Raw genomic sequence first — 11,601 nt, 5'->3', positions numbered from 1 at the left:
GAAGTTGTATAAACGAGGATTTTCGAGGATTTGGTATGAGCGGAGAAAAAGGCTAGCCGGCTGCGAAGTAGCTGACGCTTTATTTTGCTCATTTACCGCTGCATTTTGTTCCATCGCGAGATCGTAACGGACATCGCGTGGACAACTACAGGCGTCACCGAAATGCATCATCTCTCGGAGAAGGTGAAAAAACACGAAAGAGCAAAGATGCATATGGATAGTAGGGAGCAGTGTAATGTAAGGGAGAAATGTTATATAAGTGAGTAATGTAAGTAAGCAGTGTAATGTAAGTGAGTAATATCAATAAGTAAGCAGTGTAATACAAATGAGCAGTGTTTTATAACTTCAATTATTTCTTATTAAACTGAAATCGAAGTAAAAAGTTTTTTTGGAAAAACCACATCCTGGCGTCAAGTCTTCATTTGCTGCTGAATTGTTAACACGCATATAGAAACAAGGCGAGCAAGAGATTGATTCTCAATGTCAGTTTCTTTTTATTTAATACTATAGTAGTTCAGTTCCCTTTACATCTTTAAGTAGCCGTTAATTTATCAATTGAATGGGTGACTTATCCTCATTAATCATGCAAACATTTGCACCCCCCCCCCCCCCCCCCCCCCGAGAGAATTGGTAGGAGCCGCCACTGAGCACAGATACACTCTGATGCTTCAAAGCACACAAACAATCATAATTAGAGACAAATTAGGCCTCCTTGCTTCAACCAACCACTGCTTCATAGTGCCTAATTTTCCAGCAAAACTTAACCTTTGACCTACCCTTAGCAGGTCAACGAGTCCTCACAGCAAGTGTCCAGGCTTCGCTGTCAATCAAGTAGTGTGTGCCCCCGACTCCTCCACCCCGTCCTCTTTTGTAAAGTATTTTATTATTTCAGGGTGAAGAAAGAAATCAGACTTCTATGGTGTAAAGTGATTAAAAACCTTGACAGAGTATGCAATGCAAGGAAATGTGTGACATTTGCATAGTCCTGGTTCCTGCACTACCAGGGCAGAGGATATCCACAAACTCATAGAGAATAACCAAAACAATACAAGGTTTATTTAGCACAGGGGCTAGATTAACAAATAACCAGACACCACCCAGTCTACATATTCCATCAAGTTTAATAGTAATGACTTTATGATATTCTTCAATCATAAAATAGATAGCATCAGAAATTCTACAGTATCTAATACTTTAGCTTCATTCATCACACCCAAAGATAAACTGCAGTGCTTTACACTACAGGACAGGAAGAGCTAAATTAACTTTTTACTGCATCTAAATAAACAACATGTTTATTAGATCCTGTACCCACTAAATTACTGAAAGAGTTGTTACCTGTAGCAGAAGAGCTGCTTCTCAACATTATTAACTCTATCTTTAGGTCACATTCATTCAAGTTGGCGGTTATTAAGCGTCTTATTAAGAAACTGCAACTAGATCCTAGTGAACTGGCAAATTACAGACCCATTTCAAATCTTCCATTTGTGTCTTTTGAAAAAGTGGTATCTGCCCAATTGTGCTCCTTCCTGCAAAAAAAATGATTAGTATGAAGAATTTCAGTCAGGTTTCAGGCCCCACCATAGCACAGAAACTGCACTTGTTAAAATTACAAATGACCTGCTTCTTGCGTCAGACCAAGGCTGCATCTCATTTCTAGTTTTACTTGATCTTAGTGCCGCGTTCGACACCATAGATCATGACATACTCATAGATCGATTACAAAACTATACAGGTATTCAAGGGCAGGCTCTAAGATGGTTTAGATCCTGCCTGTTTGATCGCTACCACTTTGTTTATTTAAATGGGAGTCATCTCAATTATCACCTGTAAAATATGAAGTGCCACAAGGCTCTGTCCTAGTTCCTCTGCTATTTTCAATATACAAGTTGCCCCTTGGTAATATTAGAAAAAATACGAGATTAGTTTCCACTGTTATGCTGATGATGCTATATATCTCAACGAGACCAGATGAAACTTCTAAACAGAGTGTGTTAAAAATGTAAAAGATTGGATGACCAATAATTTTATCCTATTAAATTCAGATAAGACAGAGATATTACTTATTGGATCAAAAAACAGTACATAGAATCTAGTAGACTACAGTTTGCATCTAGACAGATGTACTGTTACTTCCTCTACAGTCAAAAATCTGGGTGTTATATTAGACAACTTGTCTTTTGAAAATCATATTAAATCATACCAAAAACTGCATTCTTCCATCTTAGAAACATGTTACCCATTTCTGATGCAGAAAAGCTAGATCATGCATTCATGACCTCTAGACTGGACTATTGTAATGCTCTTCTAGGTGGTTGTCCTGCTTCGTCAATAAACAAGCTACAGGTAGTCCAAAATGCAGCGTCTAGAGTCCTTACCAGGTCAAGAAAACATGATCATATTAACCCAATTTTACAGTCTCTGCACTGGCTACCTATTAAGATCCGTATCAGTTAACAAAATATTATTACTCCCCTATAATTCTCTAAATGGTTTAGCTCCTGCATACCTAACTAGCCTTATACCATGTTACAATCCATCACGCTCCCTAAGGTCACAAAACGCTGGACTTTTGGTAGTTCATAGCAAAGTCCACTAAAGGAGGTAGAGCTTTCTCTCATTTGGCTCCCAAACTCTGGAATAGCCTTCCTAATAATGTTCGGGGTTCAGACACACTCTTTGTGTGTAAATCTAGATTAAAGACATCTCTTTAGCCAAGCATTCAAATAATGCATCTCATAATCTTGGACTGCAGTTATATCTGATTAAATGTGCATTATTATTCTTTAGCTTGGGTTAAACTAATTAATTTTACTTAGTTGGAACAGCAGCTATGCTAATGATGTCTCTATTTGTTTCTTCAGTCTGGATCCAGAAGTGAGAGAGATGATGCTAACCCATACAGAACTAACAAATTTTGTTGTAAGTTTGATTGCATCATATAATAATTGCTGTAAATAGTGTGAATCATCTGTTTGATTACTTTTTTTTTCATACATTTCTGCCATATGTACATAAACTGACAGTCAGCACTGATAAGCTACTACTAAATATTGTAAAAACCTAATTTTCTGTAAAGTTGCTTTGCAATAATTTGTATTGTAAAAAGAACTTTACAAATAAACTTGAATTGAAGGTCATGGTACATATTTTGGGTGTGTTTTATGTGTTAAGATACATTATCAAATATATACTTTTGGCTATTGGAACACTAATATTACCCATTTCAGAAATTATAAATAGCTTAATACCTAAAAAAGGTATTTGATCGCTTTGTTCATTAATTGCATATAATTTAAGTTTAAATTCTGATTTAAACTTTAAATTGGTCATTTAAAAACGCTTTGGAGTAAATCCATGGCATTAGGTTTCTGGGTTGGCCTATATATTGACATCAGGACTGAACTGCTCTGAAAGGTCAGGAGCTTCATTTTTACTCGTAGAAGATATGAACATTATTTTATTATATTAGCTCAAAGGTGAACTGTTTCTAAACCGCTAGTGGCGCCAAAAGGAATTGCAAAGAAAAGTGATTAATGATGACTACTTAACTAGAACAGGAGACGGTATATAATCACACACACACACACACACACTTCGCCTTTAAGAGTCTCGAGTACTGCTTCTAAACAAGAATGAACGATGACGGTATTTAGCAGCAGAGGGCGCCGTTTTATAAGTAATTACAAGTGGATAAACCTCTCAACTTCTAAGTTGTCTTCTGCACGGTACTTTTTTTAACCAAGTGCAGCCTAAATGAGGAAACTATCTTAATAGACATTTGTTTCCAGGTTTTAAAATGCAGGTTTCTCTAAAACGAAAGATTGTTGTTTCGCGTTGAGCTCACAAATGCGGCCTGGTTCGTGCGGAAACGTTAGTGTTAACGGTCTTCGTGTGTCGTGAATTTCTACTTCATTAGAAAAGCAAATCCTGGTTGATTTTGCATCTAGTTCCAGCTCAGACAGGATCTGGAATAACAGCCCTTGTTCTTTTTTGGTTTAAACCGAAGCTACTGAAGCAAAGGCACTAGAATTTACAGGTAAAGTGAAAAGAGCTTAAATGTGTGCATGTACAGGCCTGGATTCGTGTTTAGCAGTTTGTTCCAACTAGACTAAAAAATACCATGGTATGACGACAGTTTTTCACTTTAGTATTATTCCAAATAAAACCCATTATATCAATAAAGTGAAAATCTGCCATTCTAATTACTGTAACTTCTTGATTTGGTTTTAAATTGAATTAGATTTAATGAGATAATTATTGGTTTGAATTTTCTGTGGTTTTAATAGACGGTATAATTAAATAATTTTGAAATATTAGTTGTATTTCTAAGTGTTTACCACATACAATACACCATCAACGGAGAAAAAAAAAGAAAATTAAAAAAATGGAGTAAATGAAGGACGAAAAATCCAGATCCGTTTTTACCTGTTTTAATGAACCCTGATTACAGTTTTAATTACAAGAGCAAAAGAAACCACATGAGAAACTAAAGTATGCATGGTTCCTTGTAACGTCAAGTTTCGTCTCTCTTTACAAAGTATTACATAACCATTGAGAGAGAGATGGAAAGCTTTAAGAAAGAAGCAAAAGGAGAGAGACCTTGAACACAAAGAAATATTTGTCTTTTTCTTACATCATCATCCCCTCAAAATGGAAAATATATATTTATATATGTACACACCCAAAAAAAGAGACATTAAAATAAAAAATGTGAAAGCATAATGCCTCCCTCCCTCTTCACCTGGTTTTCTAAATTACAACTAAAAACCAGCAATAATACAAAGCCAGAGCACTTTTATATCATGGTATCAAAGAGGGTAGAGGAATAGGCTTTATTAAACAGGTTAAAATCCAGGTAAGGGGTACAAATGAAATACCAGCAATATCAACATTAAAATGATAAAAGGTAATAAACAAAACAGGTATAATTAAACAGCTATTTTTATATCAAATAGAGAGCGAGAGGACAACAAAGTATTTTCTAACAAATAAGGCAGCTGTCAGTTAAAATACAGATATTGAACCTGTGTAAGGCCGACAAGCAAACTCCAAAAAAGTAAAAACAGGGGGGGAAAAATGAGTGTTAAGTGTGTCAGGTCCTATACTTCCCACTTGAGATCAGGGCTCAGGGGCTGAATGTCTACAGTCTAGTTGTCAGTTTGGTGAGGTCCCTTTCTCGAGGACGTCATTGACTACGAAGTCCCTGCTACAAATGGAGCTGGCCGTAGTCAAAAAGGATGTGTTACCTGTTCAATCTTGATTATCGTAGATAAAGAAACAGCCTCCTACAACTAAAACACTGCAGAGAGACCGAGATGGAGAACGCAAATGTGACGGGTCGAGTTAAAACTATACGCAGACCTTATAAGGCCAAGTACAGCTGTGCCATTCGGGGTTCTCAACGATTGGTCAGTTTTTCTATAACAACAATTTTTTATTTTCCACAGTAAAGCACTGTAGGGCCCTGAAACTAGACTGAGTTACCATATAGATTTAACTACTGAAATATAATTTTGTATCAAAACCAGCATTCTTTTATCAAATATATATATATATATATATATATATATATATATATGACTATCGTGCAATAAAGTGAGAATATATGGACTCTCTAATGCAAATCTTATTTAGGATAGTTTCTTTTAAGGTACAAAACTAAATAAGGCATTAAATGCAGTGTTTGAGGTCATGTTTCTAAGGCCTCTTCTTTATGGGAGTTTGTACATGTCGATAAATTAACCCATTTAAAAGGACTGTGGGCAGTCAGTCTTCTGTAAAAAGGCACAATGTTTGTTCAGCTGATGGCTTTATATTCAAAGACAACCTGTTGAATAGAGAAAAGGGATGTGGGGAGGTATGCCTGAGATTTACCGCCAACAAACCATGAAGATTTGCGTTCTTTATCAAACAGCAGGGTGTACAGGATTGTTAAAGTGGTTTTAGGGATGATCACGAAGCTAAAACCATAAAGCGCCCTCTGATACATTGCCCAAATTTTCCTATTACGTTCCCTCAGCGTTACAACTGCATTATGAAAAATAAATAACATGTTGGAGAAAGAATAATCATGTGATCTATAATTTGTAATCCAGCTGATGGTCAAAGATGGACTAAATTATATAAAATGAATCCCCCAATGTATATACATGTGTTAAGATACGTTAAAAGGTTGTTGAGTGGTCCCGTCAGCCGCTGAGCTTGCTGGACAGCTGGTAAAGTTGGTGTCCTGAGCCGGGAGTGAAGGCCTATAGCACGATAGCATTAATGGCTCTGAAGGCAGAGACATGAAGGTCATGGTTTGAGAGCTAAAAGCAAGCTGGTTCTGCAAAAAGTCAAGGACTTTAATCTTGGTATGCAAATAACAAGAAAGAGCGTCTGTAATCGCAGAGTCTGAGAACTATGATTGAGTGGGGTGTGGTCAGCAAGCATCCTTTCTGTATTTTTCACTTCATCCTAGAGTTTCTGTTAAAAAAAAAAGATAATGTCCACTTGACTGTGTCCCTAATTTTCATGGGTATGAATGACAAGACCAAAAAATAAATTTTATCACCACCATCTTTTCTCAGATTTTACAGAGGTGCATCAACGTCCATTTTAGGCACTACTGTAATCACTTTTTATTTAAAAAAAAAAAAAAAAAAAATATTGGGTTGATCCCTAAATCCTAATTCAGTGAGAGTGGGATGATGCTAGTCTAACACAGCAAACAAAAAGGATTGGGTTTGGTAAGCAGGTGGCTCTGGATAAACTTGAGAAAGGGGACCGGCTACTTAAAATGCATTTTAAAAAAATGTCAGTATTAATATTTTTAGTGTTGCAAATTTTTGAAGTGAGTGAACCTGGATGTTCAGAAGTTTGAAAGGTGGTTTGGGCATCTGAACTTGCTGAATGGATGGTCTTCACGTAACATTTGAGAGCAACAGTTGCCTTCAGCCCTTAAGGAGGACAGCTCTGTGTTGGCAAGTTTGTGTTTGACCACGTTCTCTTCAGCAAATGTTGTTTTCTAAAGACAGCTGTGCTGTCGCTCGCTGCAGCTCAGAGCTCACCCTCCTCTGGCCTGTCCCCAGGGGTGCAGCCAAAGTCTCTGGACTCTTCCGGTCTCCATTTTCCTCCCCCAGTTTAGGCTCCACCTCCTGGGTAATTTCCTCCCTCTCTGCCCTGCTCTTCTTGTCCTCAGCCTCTTCAGTTCCTGCCTCCATTCGCTGATCCTCACTCCAGCGGCGTTTAAAACGTAGCTTCAGAGGGATGCAGCGTGTACCCCCGGGGCTAATGGGAGCGCCCTGACCCAGGTTTAGTTCTCGAGGTTCTACTTTGAGACCAAAAAGATTTGCCCCAACTCCTGAGGTAGGGGCAGCTGGGGTCTTGAAGACGTCTTCCTCAAGATCATCATCATCAGTCATGCGATCGTGGTTGGTTGGAGGGGCGAGGCCACCATTGGGATGGGGAGGGGAAAAGACATCACATTCGTCATCTTCATGCTCCTCCTCACTAATGTCAGTGACCTCAACTTCTTCCTCCGACTCCATGTCTGAGATAGGCTCAACCTACAGAAGGAAGCAAAATGAGCGTTATAGAAAACCATTTTCATTCTCAAAGGAGCTGCAGTGTAGATTTTTCTAAAAGGTGAACATACCTTGATCTTCGGTGGACCAGCTGGGGTTGAGTTATTGGTCATCATTCCGGATGAAGCAGAGTTTGAGGCTGAACCAGGCTCCCCGCTGTAAGAGAAGGAAGCAGTAGTGCTTCCAGAATTTGGAGCATGTCCTGCTCCAGCCGGGTTTGGCCCTTCTCTCTGTTTGCGACCCAGTGGGGGTGGCTGTAACTTAAACTTGAATGGAGAAAGATGAGGCTCCTCAGCCTGGTGGTGCAGAGGGTGACTTGACAGGTGTGGACCTACACCCGCTGACCCTCCCAGTCCCTTGTCTGGGCGCTGGGGCTGGGGGATGACGATGTTGGGATAGTGCAAGAATGCACGAGGACTCAGATGATAGTTGTAGACACTCTGAGTGTGAGCCTGCAGGTAGCGCTTCATGTCTTCTGGATTGAACGAGAAGTGAGAGCCCAGCATGGGTGACAGGGATGGAGAAGGTGTGTAGGCCATGTGAGATGTAGGGGTCATGGAGAGAGCTGGAGAAAGAACAGGAGCCAGCAAGCCTCCGGGGCCTGGGAGAGGGGACACTGGGAATGGAGACAAGGGATCAGGGTGGACCCTGTGTGGGGGCGCATGGGGCCCGCTCCTGGGGAGCCCAGTTGGGTTTGGCGGTGCACCGTAGACACGGAACAGAGTGTCGTGGGACAAGCGAGAATGGAGCAGGTTTCTGAAGGCACGGTCGGCCGAGCGGTCATCATTGGGAGCCATGCCAGTTTCCTCAAGCTCCGAGTTGGTGGAGGTGCCATCGCTGCAGTCGGAGACAGAGCCACGAGCAATGCGTCGGGGCACAGCACTGAAGACACCAGGACTGCGCAGTTCCTCGCTAGGAGAGAGGATGTCAGATGGTGTGGATGGAGGGAAGCGGAAATGAGTGCTTACACCAGATGGGACAGGCGGTGCACTTTGTGGAACACCAGAACCTATAAGAAAGGGTGAGAAATGTTAATAATGGTTTTACATTGTACATCAAACTTAATGGGTGGGTTTGAGAAAGACTTGAAGTTTAAAGTTTATGATGCAGGGGTCTTCACCTGCAGAGCCCATGTCAATGAATGGATAGTTGACCAGCACTAGCTTGTTAAAGTTGAACTTGTAGGTGAATCTTTTCCCTTTGGTCTTGTGCAAGATCCTTTTGTTGTAGTAGTATCTGCGGAGACAGTGTTGGCATGATTACACAATTGCCAAAACAATAATAAGGAGTCCCAATTTGTTGAAGGCCATCCATTTTTATGTATTTGACATTCTTGCATTTGTTAAACTTTGCAAAGCCAAGTTCAAAGATAAAATTAATTTGCACATTTAAATCAAAATAAAAATGGCTTTAATCGGTTTTCAAACACATAAGTTCTCTTACAATAAGTGATGCATCAAAAATGAAAGTTATTGGCTGAAACTGAAAACTTGGGACAGAAAACCCAAATTGTTCACTTTAAATTCACTTCTGAATACCTGTAAATTCTATAAATGATATCAATATTTAACATTAAATTCACTATATTCTTTCTTTAGTTAGACTGGCTTTACAATAACAAAAAAATAGTCAAACGGCATATTACATTAAATCCAATTGACCTGGATAAGATCACATGCTCACTGCTTCTTATGCTTAACAAATTTTCTTAATCTTTAACAAATCTGTTAATAATCTTTTGTGTAGCCAAAATTGTAGTAAAGTGTTGTACACACACACACAGGGCTACTACTACTACATGTGAAATGATCACATGCAAAATGTCAGATCATCTTTTTTCCAAAGAGAGAAAAACCAAACCCTTTTTTAGTTAAAGCTTGAAGTATTTACTGTACCATTAAGGAGCACTGAAGGTTATTTTATACAACATACATGTTAATTTCTCCCATACATGAAAGGATTCAACCAACCGGATTTAGATATGTGCAGAGCAGATACGTGACTTCATGGCTATTTGAAGCTTTGGATGTTGAGGTGATTTATGGTTTCAATGTGTTTAATTAAGACGTCACTGAGGGTGCGGAGAGTACATGTGTGAGAAGACATGATGTGTGAATCGGGGCACTGAAAAGTTCACAGGCGCATACTCAACCAACAGAGAAAAGGGCATACACACAACACTTACACATGCACAATACTCTTTGAAGTGCATCTGAACGTGCTTCAAAAGAGCACTAGATCTCTCAAGCGTTGTCTGTATTTGCACACGCGTGTTGTGCAGACATTCACATACATGTAATACATACGCTGTTGAGTAAAACAGCTCATCCATATGACCTTTTGTTAACTTTAACTGAGCTTAACACGGACGACATTCATTATGAAAGCAATGGTCTGGTTATGTGATGGTCTACAAGCGGCATCAGGTTATCAGGTAAACAGAACGAGTGTCTACATGTTATTTTGCATTGTGTGTTGGTCTGGAGTCTGTTCATTTTCAGCAGCTCAACAAAGGGACGCCTGTGCAGCCTGAAGTCTGTCTGAATGGTGTCTGAATTTTAGGTAACACGTGCAACCTGTTAGGTATGGATGAAAAGACTGAGCAGAGAGAGAATGCCTTTTAGCCTTTCTTTCCCTAATGACTAGATTCAAGCTGAACATTTCCCCTGTAAACTAAATTGAAACTACTGCTATTGGTAACTGAACAAAGCATAATGAAATTAGTCAAAAGTGTACATATTCGACCATCTCTTCAAGTTACATTCATTCAAAACTCTTTTAATATGCAATTATATACTTAAGAGTCTGATGGTATTACCATTTCTTTCTTTTTTACCATGTTAATACCACAGATTCACTGATGCACCTTGAAGGACCACATAAATATTAATTTCAGTACAAAGGTATATTCCAAATATAGAGCCCCAAAATTCACAATTACACAAATGAAGAAAGCCAGCTTAAACAGAGCTTGAATAAGTCAAAGTTAGTGGTTACAGTAGAATGTATGTTTTTCGGAGTTAACTTTTAAGGACATGTTTTATGTCCTCCACATGTGTTGAACAGAAGAAAGTTCCCTCCAAGATCTCTGCTGTGACACTGAAGAACTTTCTGGTTCACATCTGAACTATACATAGCTTTCTATTGCCTCTCTTCTTCCCCTCCCTTCCTCTTTCATTCATATGTCCATATAGCTCTCTGAGAAATGAAAGGAGTTTTTGGAAATACAGGACGCACACTAGTGCAGTAAATGGTGGTTGATGAGCGCTAAGTGGGCTTGATTATTCTGGGATGGTGAAGGCAGGTTCACAGTAGGTTTGAGTGGGCATCCGCAGGTTGCCATGGTGACTGGTCCAAAGTGTTGAATAACATAAAGAGATATACAAACAGACAACTGGACAGACTGCGCATGACAAACGAGGACAGAAAAAGGAAAAGGCAGAAAAACTGTATACTGGAAGGCCTATTCACACCCAGGATGACTATAAGGCTAACTATATAACTAATGTGTTGGTAATCATTCTAATTCTATTGCAACAGCGGCATCCACTTTTAATGATAATGAAAGAGAGAAAAAATATCCATCTGACTTTAAAGCATGAGTATTTAAAGCGGCAGCCATCCTAACAGGACACTTCTAATTTACATAATGTTATTGTCCATTGCGATGGGATTTTATAAGCAGATTTAGTCTTCACCTGAGCGCTCGGCTGAGCTTGTCATAATTCATCTGGGGCTTGCACTTGCGGGCGCCCCACAGTCGTGCCACCTCGTCCGGGTCTTTGATGACAAATTCGCCGTAATCCCCCTGCCAGGCGATGACATCGTGGTACTCCTCCTTCCGCAGCAGCTCGAGGATGAAGTGCCAGAGCTGGATCTGTCTGGAACCAGGACTTGATTCCGGCTTGTAGGCCCAGTCTGGGAAGGCAAACCCTAGAGGTCAGACACAAAACACACTTGAAAGTCTTGCCACTTCCATGCAACGTTTGGTGAGGGTAAGGTGAGGGCATGTTTCACCACATCTTATCTTGAT

At 39.6% G+C, this 11,601-nt stretch overlaps 1 protein-coding gene across 5 annotated transcripts in view; it reads right to left on the bottom strand.

Annotated features, from left to right (window-relative positions):
* Positions 1-4,417: 4,417 nt before the first annotated feature.
* LOC132103951 (ETS domain-containing transcription factor ERF-like) overlaps positions 4,418-11,601 on the bottom strand; it is a 32,055-nt gene continuing 24,871 nt past the window's right edge. For 3 of the 5 annotated variants that reach the window (XM_059509059.1, XM_059509060.1, XM_059509058.1), the window contains 4 exons: positions 11,267-11,501; positions 8,689-8,804; positions 7,640-8,577; positions 4,418-7,550 (listed from right to left, as the gene is read on the bottom strand). In XM_059509059.1, coding sequence (XP_059365042.1) covers positions 6,993-7,550; positions 7,640-8,577; positions 8,689-8,804; positions 11,267-11,501 — 1,847 coding nt within the window. In that variant the 3' untranslated portion in view covers positions 4,418-6,992. The remainder of the gene's footprint in view (positions 7,551-7,639; positions 8,578-8,688; positions 8,805-11,266; positions 11,502-11,601) is intronic. The other 2 variants (XM_059509063.1, XM_059509062.1) reach the window with 1 other exon arrangement.

The sequence above is a fragment of the Carassius carassius genome, chromosome 25 (assembly GCF_963082965.1).
Source record: "Carassius carassius chromosome 25, fCarCar2.1, whole genome shotgun sequence".
Taxonomy (NCBI): domain Eukaryota; kingdom Metazoa; phylum Chordata; class Actinopteri; order Cypriniformes; family Cyprinidae; genus Carassius; species Carassius carassius.
Note: the sequence above shows the minus strand (reverse complement) of the source record. Positions and strands in the feature narration are given on the sequence as shown.